Genomic DNA, 18380 nt, shown 5'->3' on the forward strand with positions numbered 1-18380 from the left:
TTAAATTTTCAGTGTCCTCAACTAGAAAATGGAGGATAACAGCACATCCGTACAGATCTCACTATGTTTTCCGGGCTGGCTTTGAATTCCTGTGTTTAAGTGTACCTTCTTTCTCAGACTTCTGAGTAGCTGGAACTACAGGTATACACAACTATGCTCAGCTCTCGATATATTTTTTGACTGAGAAAAAAATTTCTGAAGTCTATTGTAAAATTACTATGAAGGAGACTCAATTATTTTGTTGCATGAATGGCCATTTATAAGAAATAAGTACTAAGGAAAAAAATATTGTGTCTCTTGGTTCACTAGCATGCTTCCTTTCACCAAATACCGAGTGATAGACACTCATTACTCACTTTCTGAAACCTTTAATAAACAGAGTTAAATTAGGGACTATTTTGTAGCAACAAGACTTAACTTAGATTTTCTGACATCTATAAGACTTTCATGTACTTTGAAGGGTTTCCTTTTCTTTTCCTCCATTCCCCACTTTCACTCTATTTTAATGCTTCTATTAGAGACCAGCTAATTTCCTATCTATCTAGGGAGCACTTAAGTCAAGCACTGTGCTAAGAACAATAATGAATGAGTGAACATGGGAAGGGGTCCATGTAGGGAGATGGTATCTGGAGAAGAATCAGATAGAAAAAGTGCAGGCCAGGTCGACTGTCCCTTTCTGAAGTGGAGGACAAGAAGTATCTCAAATTTTGGATTTCACATTTTAGAATATTTTCATATACATTGTGAGATATCTTGGGGATGGGATCCAAGTCTAAACATGAAATTCATTTCTATTTCATGTATGCCTTAAAATAGTTGAAGCAACATGACCTATTACCTGAGGTCAGATAGAGAATTTTCCACTTATGGCACCTCGTTGGCCCTTAGAAATTTCAGATTTTTGGATTTCAGATAAGGTATGCTTTACTTGTAGTACCATGGACAGGAAAGAGAACAAGCTCAGAGAAGGAGGAAAAAAATAGCAGAAGCCAAGTATACTACCAATGCTCAGTGGAAGTGCTCAGGTAGCTAGTGAACAACTGTGACATCACAAAGGGGATAAGATACTTCTGGAAACCCAGACCAGTTGAGCCAACCTTCAGAATCAGTGTGCCCAACCAGGACTGAAAGAGAACAACAGTATATCATCAGGGATCAGAAGCAATAAAAACAGAAAAGGATGTCATCCTACCTAACATCCTGTTATCAAATCTTCTAGATAACTTAAGATGGCTTGAATTAAAAAGCAATAAATAAAATCTTAATTCACAATCATACACTTTACTTGAACACCTGTTATTTAATACCTGTGGCTCATTTGATTGTGTGGAAAGTCTACATGTAAGTCATATTGTATACAGTTATCCTCAAGTATGCCCCGTTTAATTAAGGAACTGTAATAATGTATTTTTCTTACCATGTAAATGATAGTGTTATGGGCTGCTAGAATTACATCAGTGGCCACAGAGAATCTTTTCAAGAAGACGGCATTCATTTTCTCACTTTAGTGCAAGGAAAGGGAGTGGAGAGGGAGAGAGATTTCCAGATTAACAGCGTGGTTACAGATGCACCGAACCACAGGTTCTTCATTCAAAGAAGGTCCCCTCAGGTCATAATTATCATGCATTTCCTCCTATTTTAAATTCTAATACACTCAGAGATTGGATTCCCAAACCTGCACTGGAGACAAGTCAAATGTGGAAAGAGTCAGGAAGTGCCAACAAGGAAAGATAACATACTACACTTCCTTAAGAAGCAGACAGAAAAAAACTGAAAACTACAGCCAGGAGGGATCATTCCCTTCAACAGAATCCAGACTTGGTGGCATCACCCTATCAGAGCACAGGGTTAAATTATCATCAGCAAAATTTGAAATGATGGGTAAGGAAATGCTAGAAATATGCTGGAAAGGTTTTCCACTCAAAAAAGTGTTTATTTTTAAGGGGTACATTGAAAGGAGAGGCTACAAATCCTTCACTATTAAAAATACTTGGTACCCTGTGGATCTTCTGAAGAATGTGTGCACATTTTACTGTTAACGGGGCAACTTTGGTGAAATCTAAGTAAATTCTGAGATAAAACGCCAATTACAGTTTAAAGAAAACCATGAGCTTCACCCCTATGTATTTAGCTTATTGATTAGCTACAGGTCAAGTAGCTCACAGACATTCCCCAGATATATTTTTCGTTGAGCTGGTGTGTCAAATCCAATGGATTTGACTGATATTTTTTAACCATGAAAGCCCTATTCTATTATCCAGTTCCCCATTTTCAAAAGGATAATTAGTTCATTTTCTGGCATGGTGACAAGGCTGAACAGCCATTCCTCTTTTTTTTTTTTTTTTTTTTAATGGAAGGACAAGGGATTACAGTTAATCTTGATAGAGGTACCAAATTGCAAACAGTGCAAACAGTAGGAGAAAATGTACATGAAGGGAAGGGAATGAACTAACTTAGTATGTTTAGCAGGCAATAACTCTATCTCAGATATCTTATTTACCACAATGAATTTATCTTTCATAGCCCAGCAACATGAACGATACCAAAACATCACTTCTGTTCAGTAGCCATTAAGCTTCTGACATTTGGTCTCTGGAGAACAACTGGAAGGACCAATCACAGCCTCCATTTCTAGAACTGCTGCCATCAGGTCACAGGGTGGCAATGGCAACTACTGCAGCAAGAAGGGTGCAGTCCCCTCCTTAGGCAGCCTCCAACTCCATATGCCCACTATGCATAATTCATAGGGGATGCCGCATGCCACCTAAGGCAAGTGCCCTTGCGCCCCTTTCTGGTGACAATCTAAAGCATACAGCCTCCACCTCTGATAACACTGGAATGTAAGAGGAGGCACCAAGAATTCCCCTAAACACTGTTTTTAAGCTGATGATGCAGTTAGTGCTGCTGAACACAATACAATTAAGAACAATTAGCCACAATACAGTTAAGAACAATTAGCCACAATACAGTTAAGAACAATTAGCCACAATACAGTTAAGAACAATTAGCCCTTCAGTGGCAGAACCACAAACAGGTCTTGTTGTGGCCTGTATTCTAAACAAAAAGCCAAGGTTCCAAGTGGAATCCTTGACCATCCCGTGAGTGTAGGAAGTATAAAAACTGCTTCCTCTTTCCTGGCTGACCTCAGTTCCAGACAGTGCTCCCCACCCCATCACTCGCAGCCCGCCCCCTTCCTCCCCTGATACAGACACTCCTTAGTCACAGCTCTTGCACTCAACGTTTCTGTTTTCTTCAAAAGGAAAACAGATAAGCAGCCCTATGGAAAAGACAAGTGGGACAGAATACCATGGGGGCACCAGAAAAAGGAAGGTTGGAGTGGGGGTGGGGCGGTGAAAAGAAACTAAATGTGCACCCCCAATCTGAAAATCCAAAATCAATTTCTTGAGTGCCGACCTGATGCTTCAGGGGAAATTCCCACCCCTGATTTCACACGATGGGTCACAGTCCAAATGTACAAACTTATTTAAAATATTGTATAAAATCACATTCAGGCCAAATGTATTAAGTGCATATGAAACAGAAATGGAGTTTTGTGTTAGAGTTAGGGTCCCTTCTCCAAGATCTCTCATTATGTATATGTAGACATTTCAAGCTCTGAAAAAAATCAGAAATCTGAAAACACATCTAGTCTCAAGCTTTTCTTTGCCTTTTAATTTTTTCTGGACCTTTATTTTATTCATTTGATGGGCCTTTATTTTATTCATTTATTCATATGCGGTGCTGAGAATCAAACCCAGTGCCTCCCATATGCAAGACAAGTGCCCTACCACTGAGCCACAGCCCAGCCCACAAGCATTTCTAATAAGGGATACTTGGCCTGTAATGAGAAATAGGAGACAAAGAAAAGAGAATTTCATTTTCTGAGAAAATGATTAAGGAGACAGTACCCTCACTGTAGTGGGGACACAGTGATTCTGGATCTTTTCGTTCAATTTCTCCATTTCACAGGAAGGAACTAAAGTTTGGAGCCATTAAGCTACCACCTTCCCAGGGTCATAATGTTAGGCAGTTGGTGTAATTAGAGCTTCTCTAACTGTGTGCACCCTTGGGAGACACTGCTATCTTGACATTAGGAATCATTGCTTTTCTCCTGAGAAACAACTTGTTTTTGACTTGGTGTTACTGTGAAGTGTTTAACAGACCAGCTCTCCCCTTTTCATGGAAAGAAACACACCTCTACAGGAAGGTTTCATGGGGCCACTCATTAACCTGCAACCTAGGTGGCCCGGGAAACTTTTCTCTTAAACTCCTTTCTAGCTCCCTTTAATGCTTTCTTTCTTTCTTTTTTTTTTTTTTTTTCAATTCCTTCATTTGACACATTTGCTACCTCCCTTAAGCTGTTTCTGGAACAACAACAGTAAATGACAAATACCTTAGATAATATCTGTCATCCCCAAAATCTTGATGTATTTCACAGGTATTTGTTCTTCTAGTCTCACTGGCACTTGCTGAGCAGAGAGGTGGAGAATTAGATACCCTTCTACCTCCCCCGGTCCCGTTGAGTGTCCAAGATCAGTCTTAGGATTGGTATTCTTATACTTATTTCCTCAGAATGCACTTCTTTCTAAGTAAGAACAGTTGGTATACTAACTGATCACTCAGTTCATATTTTTCTGTATCAGAAAAAGCATATTATATTTTGCTCAGAAGAAACTGAAAATTACTAGAGCAAACTCTCTGCCATTAAGTATATTTTTATTCAAATTAAAGAAATTTCAGACACATTTCTCAAAAGAATTTCACAAACAATAGCAAAAGGTGCCAACATGGTGAAAATTATTCCATCTCCATATGTGTGCAAATGGCATAATAATTTATACCACCTTCTAGCTATTCAAAGTGCTCAAGGCGTCATTTTTACTTGGACAATATTACTGACAAAGAAAGAAAAAAAATAGGGAATAGGAAAATCAATCAAAAGTTCATTTCTATTCAATTATCCATGAGAATGGGATTGAGCTTGGGGTGAGAGGTCTTTCTCCAATTTCTGGACACAACCAACCAGAAAGTCACCACACACTGTGGCTCAGCAGGAACAGGTGACAGGCGAGCAAAACCAGATACCTTTTCAAGCCTGGAAGATTCTACCTCAAACCAGGTGGCATCTACTCTTCCACATATACAAGGGCTCTTAAAAGTCCCTACATAATGTATGTGACTCAAAGAGAAGTGAAATGTGAACTGGCTAAAATATAAGTATTTAAATTTAGAAGCAGAGACAGCCCAAAGCCCAGCTTAGATACACAAAATGTGTTAAATGACAGGCCTTATGAGGCCCCTCAACTCCCATCTCTAATCTCCTGTTAGTCTCCATTGTTCCGAGCCCTTTAAGGAGGCAGCCCTCCCAGGCCACACAGTGTTTTCCATCCTCCTGATGCACTCATCTCCGTAGAAAGCACCATGGGTTTATCTGGGGGGGGGACACACAACTGCATACCGCATAGTCCACATACGTGCTGTGCTAATGAGTACAACACTCAGCTTGCTTTTTGGCTGACCTGGTAATCCAGGGCCACCTGCTGCTATGTGGGAGATCACTGGAGATTCATGCCAAGGGCTGTTTCTAGACCAGGTGTGCTGTTTGCATATTCTGTGAAGGGGAACTCAATTCTAGGAAAAAATAAAGACTCCTGATGTGGGAGAAAAGAATGAAGGTTTTAAAAAAAAAAAAAAAAAAGCACGGTGGCTTTGCACTTAGAGTGCACCCGTTTTATTAGTTCTTAGTGAGGGAGGGCAGTTTTAGGCAAGCTCCTGGGTGTTAATATAACACACTACATGTCTCATTAAAAAGCTGCAAAAGGCTGTTTATTGTTCCCATGCTAAAGGTCCCTGTATGCAGAGAAATCAAAATGTCAGGATTTTCCCGTCTTAGTCCCAAGGGAGATCTGTCTTTGAAGAGGATATCAAACTATCCAAATTCAGCATCCCTACTTTAATTAATCTACCATATGGGGCCCAGATGTCATAGCCAAGTTTGATTTGAATTAAGTAATTCACAAAATAATGCAGCACTAAATTTCCATTTGAGGTATGAATAAAGCTTAAGTGATTCATATCTAAAAAGAAATGTTCTTAATGGTTTCTGTGTTTCCTTTGTTTCAAGTTCTGTGTTAGACGATATAGAGAATGGTATACATACAGATACAGAATTTGCCAACAAAAGGACTTTAAAACTACTCCTCTCTTTTTGTTCTGATTCTGGAATTTTGTTATCAACACTGTAGCCTTTCCCACTCTATAAAGAATTAACTCTGACCTGGAATTCTTAGATCTCCACAATCTGGTCCCTTTTTGATCCAGTTATCCCTATACACCCAAACCAAAATCCACTAAAGCCAACACTGGATTCATATGCCAAATATCAAAGTCACTTTTTATGGTTTTCTTCCCCCCCCCTCCTCCTCCACTCCCAGATTCCCAGCTCCTGGATCATTGCTAAGCATGCAGCCATCCTAAACTGAAGAATGTAAACACTTCTCTCTGTTTGTATGGAGCTATCCATTTGAAAGAGCATTGAGAAGGTAGAAAGATTTAGAATCAATAAACCTGGATTTCAGCATTCAGGCAACTTGCATGCTTTTAACTTTAGTTTCATTAACAGTGTATGGGAATAAGGATGCATAGCTCATCTGCTTCAAAGAGTTGTTCAATTGAGTATTTGTAGAAATGTTGTATCAATGAGGATGCTTTCATCCCTGCTCAAACTAGAAAATGTTACTCACATACTTCTAAGTAGAGGAAAAGAAACTGATAATGGCATTTACCAATTGGTATACTCTGGATACTTCTATGTCAGTGTGGTTCCAAGTCTGGTTTCTCCAGGTGTCATATCAGACTAGACGAAATTCACAAGCGACAGAGGCTCATCTGTTTTAGCTTTTGCTATATCATTGTACAGCTGCATTACATATCCAATCTTACACCAATTCCTGATAACTGGAAAGAAACTACCATAACTGAACAAAATTGGAACACTTGTCAATAAAGAAAGGAAGACTGGTTAGTGGGGAGGCAATAATAAACCACAAATATCATCACTGTGCTAGTATCTATTCTTCTTGACCCAGCTCAAGTGCATCTTCACTATCCAGACCAGGTGGGTTCACTCTCTGGATTCCTGCAGTCCTTTCTATGCATACCTGTCATCTGGTACTCACTGCATACTGTTGGACAATTTCTTTGTAACTTATTTTTATTGCATTTCTAATATAATATTCATGAAAGAATATATAAATAAAATAAAATCACTCCTAGCCTCATTATGAATGATGACCATTGTCATTATTTTGGAATACCATCTTTTACTCTTTTTCTATTTATGCATGTTTATGTGTGTAAGAAGTACCTTTTTTGGTTTAAGTGTTTCTGGCTTCCAAATAAAATTTTTTGCCACATTTTTTTATTGGTGCATTATAGTTGTACCTAAAGATGGGATTTATTATTATGCACAATCCCAAGTAAAATTTAAACTCACTGAGAGCTGGATTCTCTGTGATTCTTTCCAAATCCCATAACAGTTATAGAATCTCAAAAGGCACTTGCTGATTCATATTTCTGTAGAGCACAATAGAAAGTTATTTTTGTTTGGGGGCTTAAGAAGGAAAATGTAATAAAAGTAATGTCCTAAAACATGTCCACTAAATTTTCACACCCTCCTTTTCATCAATGCTTATAAGAAAGCTACTGAGCTATCTGGCAATAAGATACCCAGTAATGCGCTGTTCTGTGTGAAGAAATGGTATTTTTAGACCAGAAAATACTGTGTAATTTTCCTGATGTTTGGCAACTTCATTTTTACATTTAATTAGAGCCACATTTCCACTTAAAGACATGACACCAAACTAGGTAGAATACATATCATTTTAGGAATCACCATTCTCAAAAAATCCACTTCATAAAAGATAAGTTTGGGCTGGGGGTATAGCTCAGTGGTAGAGCACATACGTAGCATGTGGGAAGAAGCCCTGGGATTGATCCCTAGCACTATTACATAAACAAACAAATAAAATTCAAAATTTTCATGCAAAGCAGTGTTTCTTTCTTTTTTTAATGTTTATTTTTTTAGTTTCAAGTGGACACAATATCTTTATTTTATTTTTATGTGGTGCTGAGAATTGAACCCAGTGCCTCATGCATGCCAGGCGAGCATGCTACCACTTGAGCCATATCCCCAACCCCAGCAAAGCAGTGTTTCTATACACCAAAAGTATATCTTCAAAACTTCGGAACAAGCAGCTATTAGAAAGAAATGCAGTATAAATATTATAATAAACAGCCTTCTACTAATTTATCTACTTTTGGTCTCAGAATTTGCCAACAAGAATTTTCTTACGTTAAGGCACAAATCTCTGTGGCAACAGACCCACACGATAAATCCTTCATTGCTCAGACCCTCCCTTAGACATCATTGGGTAGTTTTTATTTAAAAAATAATTAAATGTCTACTGTGTACAGGCCTTGTGTCAGTCACTGAGGAGAGAATTGTGTGCAAAAACAAAGGCATGACCTACTCCTTTGAGGTTCACAGGCTGGTGGCCGGCCAAAGACACCTCTGGGAGGATTTGTGGGAAATTTCCCCCTATGACAAGGTATTTGGTTCTTACCATTCATCGTTTGGCCTTTCTAGTCTCCACCTTTGCTAATTAAACAATGGCAAGCAAGCCTAAACATAAATTTATGTTAAAGGAATTCATATTAAAACAGTAACTGGGCACAAGTGGCACAGGGTAGGTAATTTGAAAATGCCAGAGGATGGTGCAGAACCTCCTCAGGGGAAACTGGGAAAGATGCACAACAAGCTGAAAGCCCAGGAGGAAAGGGCCAAGTGGTGGCTGAGATGATCCGCCCATTTTCTTCCCATCTTGTTTGTTAACTTACTGCAGATAGTACAGTCAAAGTCGTTATGGTACCCAGGGGATCTGTCAGTCCACAGGTATCTACTGAACATACGCAGGGGTGTATGCTCAGATTTTGGAAGAATCAAGGATGAAAGAGCACGGGAGGGAAATAGTCCTGTATGGGACTAGATAAAAATATGAGTTACAAAGTGGGACACACTGGATGAGTTCAGAAGCAGGGAGAACTCCAGTGGAGCAGTGCGTATTCCAAGGAGTTCATGGAAATGCCAGGGCTTGGAGGATGGGTGGAATAGCAGCAGTTAGAGAAATGGGGAAGCCACTCTCGGCGAGTAGAATGGCTTTGGAAGGCCAACTTAATGGTACTGACTAAACTGTAGCTGGCACTATGGGAGGACTTTGGAAGAGCGGTTGATTCTTTGGTATCCATAGAATGCATAAGCAGAAGGACAGTAGGTGCATGCTAGATTAAAAGTGGTAGGGATGCCTAAGGGCTGGAGAAAGGGAAACCACAGGAGGTCAGACCAGGCTTACCAACTGAGAGGGCGAGACAGAGGGATGACAGGTGAACTTGCCAATGGATGGGCCCAAGCCTTGCCATGCCCAGAGCTTCCCTGGGGGCAATCGTTAACTGGCATAAGTAGAGAGTCTTCTCAGGACTTTCCAAGGTAAAGTTTCTAACTTAGGAGGGGTCCATCTTGGGGGGAAAAATCCCCAATATTGGTTACAACTTCTCTACCTGAAGTTTTACTTTGGCATAAACGTTATTTTAAAGTGACAATAAACGGTTTTCCTTGGTGCCTTCCCCACATAGGCCAGAGTTACTTATATTTATACAGGGTGGCTTTTCATTTTTATTAACATCGCTGTGCTGCTGTTGATTTCAATTTTATCCTGTGCAACACTAAGAGCTTCCACGAAAATTATCACTGGTTCACTTAAAACTGCAAGCCTGCTTCATTACAGCTGGGGCTATGTATTAAAGTTTTATAAGCTCTGTGGGTTTGCTCACATTAGATTCAAGCTCTAACTCCTTAAGAGTTTTATCCTAAATGGTTTACTTCTAGTGTACTTATGCATCTCTTTTGAAAAGGAATGGGAAGAAAAGAGAGCTCTTTTAACATAGTTCTTTAAATAGTCCCCAAATGTGGCAGAATATTGTTGTCTTTTTCTGTATCTTCTTCTAAATAGCACTGACTAGATAGGATGTTTTTAATACCAAGTAGCTTTTTTTTTTTTTTTTTATTAAATGTTTCTAATTCCAGCTAGGGACTGGGTTCACAGGCACTGGTATTTCCCCCATGTCTCTGTTTACTGTAGGGAATGTGGATTCCCTTTCTCCAGCCCTTAGGCACCCCTACCACTTTTAATCTAGGCATGCACCTACTGTCCTTCTGCTTATGCATTCTTTGGATACCAAAGAATCAACTGCTCTTCCAAAATATGGTCTCTGGGATTAGCAAATCTACCATTGTGTCTGCAATTAAGTGTGCTTCTTTCTAGTAATAACACAAGTATGTAGTTGGCTGCTATGTCTGCTTCAACCAGGTTCCTACCAGAATGCAAGAAAAACCACAAAGAACACAAGGAAGTGATCAGGGGCAGAGAATGCAGGCTCGTTTTCCTTGTATACCCAAAACAGTACAATGCAGTGGCAAAATCAACCTCCTTGGGTCTTTTCCTGACTAGTATGCTATTAAAATTCAAATGGGTCTAAAGGTTCCTATGATACATTTCAAGAACGTTGAACCACACCCCAAAGTATCTTTCCTTAAAAGAACAAAATTGTGAAATTTATTTACTTATTTTTTTATTAAAGAATCTATTAATCTGCTAAAAGAATTAGTGATGAATATTTCTTGCCATGGCTACGATGCATATCCACCAAAGACTGAAATTTAATTTCAATTTGTATAAAGTCTGTTGGAAAATACTCATATCTGCATACTATATTTCTTTGTGTGGTCTTTTTGCCAATCTAAAATAAGTTTAGAAGATCTAAAGATAAATCCCCAAAGTACATATGGTTAGAACAGATCATGTGTCTGATTTGACACAGTCAAATGTTTTCGAACTCAGAATCTAAGGAGAAGCTTTCTTAACCTTTGCTAGTGCCTGTTCCAGGTCTTTTGGTGAAATCTCACACAGATGGTTGGATATTTATCCATACTCTTTGTATAGACAGCATTCAAGGTATTTAATAAGCTGGTCTCCCATTCTCATTAGCCTGTAGTGTTATTTGCATGCTCTGAACTCCCAGCCTTCTGTATCCTAGACTCCCTGTGTATACCAGACTTCCTGATCAGGTTACTGCTCTCTACTCCCATTCACTTTCCTTCTTTCTTCTTTCTAGAATGCACTCTCTATATGCAACAGTTTAAAAGCTTACTTTATTCTAAATCTTACCTATTCTATAAAACAGTCCTTGACCAAGAAAGTATGATCTCTGTTTTTCTGAATACTTATAGTACTCTGGCCTTATTTGTCTTGATAAGAACCACATGCCTGGCACTGTGTCAGTCAATTGCAGGTAAATAGCATCTGCTGAACAAATAAAAGAATAATTCTGGTGATTCATGCAGAAAACCTCTCAAAAAAACTAATATGTCTTGTTCGTGGCATCAACACAGCACTTTGTTCATATGTAGTAGTGGGCATTCAATATAATTTGTGAATGGAAGGAGAAAAAAACAACAAAAAAAAATTTATCTTTTTTAACTGTTGAATGGAAATGCACTCAAATAGAAGACAGGTCCATAGTCAGTTGCAAGATTTAAAAAAAAAAAAAAGTTTTTCTATGAAATGGTTTCACAAATTGATCAACATTAATTTGGTTATTTTCTTCTGTTGTTGAAAACACAGGCAATCTTAATCCATTTTAAGGTTGGACAAACTGAGGTTCAGAGAAAAGAAGAAAAGCGGGGAAGGACCGACCACTGTCTCATCTCATCACTTCTTGTCCATTAATGGCCAATTTGTGAGTCAGCCCAGACACAGAGTAAATGAAAATCATCTGCCAAAAACTACAAAAATAAAACTACCCACATTCCTTCATTATTGATGAAGGCACACCTAACAATCATAAAAGATTTCCTTTGCATGACTGAATTCTCTCTCCCTCAAAAACAAAGGTAGGAAGTCTTCAGGTACACCAGTTACACAAATCAGTGGAGATTAACTTGTTAGAAACATAAACTGGTCCACTAACAACTTATTATCAGTGAGAGGCATGTAAGTACAAACAAAAAGTAGTTTTATAAGGAGAAGAAAAGTACACATTTCTTCAAAAACTCATCTGGCCATATTCGGCTTCCAAAGTAAAAATTGCATTATAATGATAACCAAAAGTGTCTTATTAGTCTCGTGCCATATGTGGCTTTTTCGTTACTGACACTCTTGACACTTCTTGAATTTTTTCCTTCTGATCTCGATGAATAAGATCATCTTTTCCATTAATGCAAGCCCAAAACAATTCATTGAGTCACTCCTCAGAACAAAAGTGAGATCCATTTGGATTCTTTCCTCCAAGACAGAGTTGCTGTAACCCATTTCCACATATTCATCAGAGATGCTTGTTATGTCAGCACTGCCTGCATTCACAACTAAACAGAGAGAAAAGTGACATCTAACACCTACGGAGCTCTGAATAGCAGGGCCAAGAGTCTTGTGATCTGCGTTTTGAGTGCATTGCAGCCATCTTTTAAAGTTTCTCTGCTTTTTCATACCAGTTTTGAGTAGTGCTGTTTCCTACCCCCCAAGCTCTTTAGAGATTTAGTATTTCTCTCTGATGAAAGAAGTTTTTAGAACAGAAAGAGGTGATTTCAGGTTTCCCTCTTCAATGTTAGAATTTCCTTTTATTCCTCTGCAAAAATCAAATGAAGTGAACATCAACAATTCTTATGGAAATTCATTACTAAATTGATCTTTTTAATTTTCTCTGGAAAGGCTTTTAATGCTATTGGAAATGGAACAAATACAGTCTACCTGTCATGATGTACTACAATTATTGGAAATTTAGAATATAATTATAATACCATATAGCATACAGCATTACTCATCCAAACATAGCTGAAAACAAAAACAAAAACTCATGTAGTAACTTTTAAAAATATCACAAAGTCCAGATCATTCCCCAAGTCAATTACATCAGAAGGCCTGGGAATGTAGCCCAGGTGTCGGCAATTTATAAAATCATCTCTGGTGATTCTCCTGTGCCACCAAGAATGAGTACAGAAGTATTGTTGCGAAGATCAGAGTAGAGGGTTTTACTTTAAATTTTTTTAAAGTGAGAACTGAGCATAAGCAAACCAATCAATGCATTTAATTTTCATGACAACTTATCAGGTAGATACTAATTTCATTTACATTTGATAGATAAGAAAACTAAAGCAGACATGTTGGCAATTTGCCAAAGATCCCCAGAAACAGCAAGAGACAGAACCAGGATTGACATCTGGCTCCAAATTGCATACTCAACTAGAGTGTTGGCCTGATTCTCCCAGAGAAAAGATACCTTAATAAAATGCATAGGCCTAGAGGGCATGGTGGCCCCTGCTGGTCATCCCTGTGAATTGGGAGGCTGAGGCAGGGGGATGTAAAGTTTGAGGCCTGCTTCAGCAACTTAATGAGGCCCTAAGCAACTTAGAGAGAGCCTGTCTTAAAATTAAAAAAATAAAATAAAATAAAAAGGCCTGAGGATGTAGCTCAGAAGTACAGTGCTTCCTGGTTTAAATCCTTAGTAGCAAACCAAACCAAACCAAACCAAACATGGGCCTCAGGTTTAATGAGTTTCAACAACACCTGTGTGTATCTGCATAACCACCATCCAGAACAAGATTGAGAATGTCGGGCTGGGGATGTGGCTCCAGCGGTAGGGCGCTCGCCTGGCATGCGTGCGACCTGGGTTCGATGCTCAGCACCACATACCAACAAAGATGTTGTGTCCGCCGAGAACTAAAAAAAAATAAATAAACATTAAAAAAAAAAGATTGAGAATGTTTTCTTGGTTTTGAGATTCATCCATGTTGCGCTTTCGCTCGAGCGCTCTCTTGCTCTCTCTCTCTCTCTTTCAACTAAGAAGTAGACTGGGATAAATAAAGCAAAATCTGTTTATGCAGTCAACTGTGTACAGGGAAGGGGCTGTGCAGGATCTCATGCATGAGAGGTAAGTGCTCTTCCACTCAGCTATATCCTCAGCACTTTTTTATTTTGTATTTTGTATTTTGAAGCACGTCTTGTTTAGTTGTCCAGACTGGCCTCGAACTTGCAATCTTCCCGCCTCAGCCTCCCCAAGTCACTGGGATGGCAGGTGTGTACCAATGTTTGGTTTATCCCATCAACTGTTGATGAATATTTGAGTTTTTCCAACTGGGCGCTCTTATGAAGATGGCTACTATGAATATTCATATATATTCATATATATCTATACATATATATTATATATATACATATATATATTATTTTTTGTTTATTTATTTTATGTGGTGCTGAGGATGGAACCCAGGGTCTCTCACGTTCGAGGCAAGTGCTCTACCACTGAGCCACAACCCTAGCCCCTGAATATTCTTTTTCAAGATTTTATATGTTTTATTTCTCTTGGCTAAACACATCAGAGTAGAACTGCTAGATCATAGGGTAGATACACATCTACCTTGATGAGAAGCTATCAGATGATTTTACATTTATATTCCCATCAGCAATATGTATTCCAGAGTTTCTTTTAGGAACTGCATGCTGCAATTTTCATAATGCATTCATCCAGAAGAAGATGAAGTCTGAAATTTGACAAGGACTTTTTGACCAAGAAGGACAAAAAAAAAAAAAATAGAGAAAAAGAAAAGTAAACACAAACACCATCACCAACAAAATAGGTGTTTGTCTAAGAGCAACATATTGGGTACAATAGTTCTTCTGAACATCAAGACAGACAAAACACAGGAGCAAAAACACCACATATACACATACCCTGACTTGAAGATTCACTCCATATTCTAGCACAGAGACTGCACACAGGCTCTGTGAATTCTCAAAGTAAAGAATCAGTAAGGAGACTGTGAACTGCTGAATCATGTTTAACCCAGTTGTTTTCAAGGACTCTCAGTTCTCCAAAATAAGAAATGGGATAAGAAGCACAAATGTATATGATGTTGCCAATGTTACGGCATTAGCAGAATGCAGATGCAAATTGCCTTTGAGAAGAACAGATCTAATGCACTGTATATGTATCTTACTGGACAATAAGGTTTTAAGCTTGGGATATGGATGGAGAAAGCAGAGGAAAAGTTTTCATTCTGGGCTTAGGGTTGAGTGTGAATTAAATATCAAAACGGGAAGTGCGAAAGGCAAAAGGACCGGACTTCTGTGATTAGGTTAAGGGAGAGTGGGGTCAGACCCGGGGGATTTGCTTCTTCACATGTCAATGTGAGAAGGCTGTCTCTGTTGATTGGTTGGCCTGCTAGTTGGCAACAGCATAAAGTTAGCAATTAGCCAATAAATATTTATGAAGTTCCTAATCTGGGCCAGCCGGAGCTGCACCAGACACCAGGACATAGTGATATTCTGACAGATGCAGTGTCTGCTCTTGCGAAGCTTGCAGTCTCGAAGGGATGTGCAGCTGCTTACAAACAGCAAGTTCCAGAACTCTAGAAAAGGGATGGATGACTATCCAAAAATCCCTCAAGTCATGGGAGCAGAGTCTATTTAATTCAAGAATTTCAGAAAATGACATTAACCAAGATATAAAAATGAAGCATGTATATAATTGTTAAACCCTCATTACTATGTAATATATTTTGGGGTGTGTTAAATTGAGAAGAAGAATTTGAGAATTAGAAAGGTATCAGGTAGCAATGGTAGAGAAATAGAATATAGCTCTAGATAAAAGTTTATTAATATACAATATGAAAAATGGGATCATTTCAAAATTACTCTCGTATGTAAATCATAAGAAAGCCAAGATGATATTAGGCACTGTAAACAAAAAGAGACATAGCCCTACTCTGAAAGACAACAGAACTTAGAATTAGTAGGTAGACAAAACTGGTCCAACCAACTGGACCACTTGCAACTTGGGTGACTCTGACCAGGGAACTACCCTCTCTGACTTCACTTTCTTCACCTGTATAATTGGGATAATAATGGCATTCATATCCCCCCAGGGACATTATCACACTGAATGACATAGAATACAACAGTGCCCAACACCTGGTATAGGCTAAGAAAAGATAAATGGAAGACCTCCAACTGTCCATATTATTACTGTAGACACTCACAGTCTTTACCACTGTTTGGAGAGTTGCCTAGGTATACATAGCTATCTTATGCCTGGGGAGGAGCTTGTATCATACATCCCTGACCAAATATGACCTAAAATGTGAAGATTCAGTGAAATCTTAGGGTCTCACTCCACAGAAAAAAGTCCCTCCAAACAAACAAACAACACGAAATTGGAAAATGAAACTGTTGCACAAGATGCATATACTTTAACCTAAAGACACAAGAAAGATGAAAATGAAAGACACAAGACACCCCCAAAGGAACACAATAATTTTCTTGTAATCCCAAAGAAAATAAAATTTATGAAATACTTTAAAAGAGACTTTAAAATAATGGTCTTAAAGAAGCTTAGAAAGATACAATATCAACAAACAATTCAATGAAATAAGAAAAATAATTCATGATCTGAATAAAAAATTCAACAAAAAGTTGGTGCACATTAGAAAGAGTCAAATGAAAATCTTTCAGTGGCAGAATTGAATGCATAAAATAAAAATATAATTGAAAGCCACACAACAGACTAGATAAAGTAGAAAAAAGAATGCCTGAACTTGTAGATAGTTTTTTGAATTAACTAAGTCAGAGGAAAACAAAAAAAGAATTAACATGAGCAAAGAAAGCCCTGGGATCTATGAGAGACCATGAAGTTAACAAAATTTTGCATTATAGGAGTTACAGAGGGAGAAAAGATAGAGAAAGGCACAGTAAACATTTTTAATAAAACAACAGCTCAAAATGCCCCAAGCCTTGGGATATATATGATGTCTAGATCCATCAGACTGAAAGAAGAACAATTAGATTCAACCCAAAGAGATCCTCTGTGAGGCACATCTTAATTAAGCTGTCAAAACTCTGAGATAAAAGCTGGGAAAATAGCTCAGTAGTAGAGTGCTTGCCTAACATGCACTAAAAGGCAAAGTAAAACAACAATAATAATAACCCCAAAACTCAAAAACAAAGACAGTATTCTAAAAGCAGCAAGAGAAAAATGTCAAGTCACATATAAAGAAACCCCCATTAGGCAAAAAAGTGTATTTTGTAGAAGAATCCTTGTAGACCAGGAGAGAATGATATATCAAAACTGCCAAAAGAAAAGAACTTCCTCCCTCCAGAATACAATACCCAGCAAAACTATCCTTCAGAATAAAAAAATTAAACTTTCTCAAATAAGCAAAAACTGAAGGAATCTATCACCATTAGACCAGCCTTATAAGAAATGCTTAAAGAATTCCTACATCTAGAAGCAAAAGGAAGATAACGATCATCATGAAAACATGTGACAGGAGACAGCTCATTTGCAGAGTGATACACAAATGAGACAAAGAAAAGAATCAACACCAAGCACAAAAAATTAACAATAAAAGGAAAAAAGAACAAAGGACATACAAAATAACCAAAAACAATTCAAATGATAGGAGTTATCTATCAAATAATAATCTTGAATGCAAATGGACTAAGTTATCCAATCAAAAGATGTAGAATAGTGGTTCAGAGGCTGGGGGGAGGGATCTGGGGATGGGAAAAGGATGGTTAGCAGGTGAAGAGTGAAGTCCGATAGGAGGAAGACTTCTGATGTTCTACAGTATAGAAGGACACTATGACTGACAATAACTGAATATTTCAAAATAGCAAGGAGAGAGGTTTTTGAATGTTTTAAACACAAAGAAATGATGTTACTCATTACACATTGTACATATATTGAGATATCATACTGCACTTCATGACTATATACAATTACAGGTCAATTTAAAAAAAAAGATGTAGTCATAGACAGACAGAAGGCTTTTGTTTTGTTTATTTTTATGCAGTGATAAGGATCAAAACCAGTGCCTCACATGCTAGGCAAGTGCTCTGCCCCTGAGCTACAGCCCCAGCCCAACCTGTCAATTTTTTAAATATATTTTGTTTTAAAATCATTCTTATTCATTTCCTTTTTCTCTCACTTGGCTTTCCTTCTTTCTCTTCCACCCTTTGCTACAATTTTCTTCTTTTTTGAGGCTAACATGTTGAAGAGTGTGCAAACTAAGTAACAAATTCTCAGTAAATATTAGTAGTATGTTCCTCCACCTTTTTTTTTTTTTTTTATACCAAGGATTGAACTCTGGGGCACTTAACCCCTGAGCCACATCCCCAGCACTTTTCATATTTTATTTTGAAAAAAGGTCTTGCTAAGAGGCTCAGGGCTTCACTAAATTACCAAGGTTGGCTTGGAACTCATGATCCTCCTGC

General features: G+C 38.2%; 1 protein-coding gene across 5 annotated transcripts in view; it reads right to left on the reverse strand.

Annotated features, from left to right (window-relative positions):
• Srgap1 (SLIT-ROBO Rho GTPase activating protein 1) overlaps positions 1-18380 on the reverse strand; it is a 279415-nt gene that overhangs the window by 189734 nt on the left and 71301 nt on the right. The window contains exon 2 of one of the 5 annotated variants that reach the window (XM_078053212.1): positions 13677-13829. The exons of the other annotated variants lie outside the window; for them this stretch is intronic. Coding sequence (XP_077909338.1) covers positions 13677-13701 — 25 coding nt within the window. The 5' untranslated portion in view covers positions 13702-13829. The remainder of the gene's footprint in view (positions 1-13676; positions 13830-18380) is intronic. 5 annotated transcript variants of the gene reach the window in all.

The sequence above is a fragment of the Ictidomys tridecemlineatus genome, chromosome 6 (assembly GCF_052094955.1).
Source record: "Ictidomys tridecemlineatus isolate mIctTri1 chromosome 6, mIctTri1.hap1, whole genome shotgun sequence".
NCBI lineage: Eukaryota > Metazoa > Chordata > Mammalia > Rodentia > Sciuridae > Ictidomys > Ictidomys tridecemlineatus.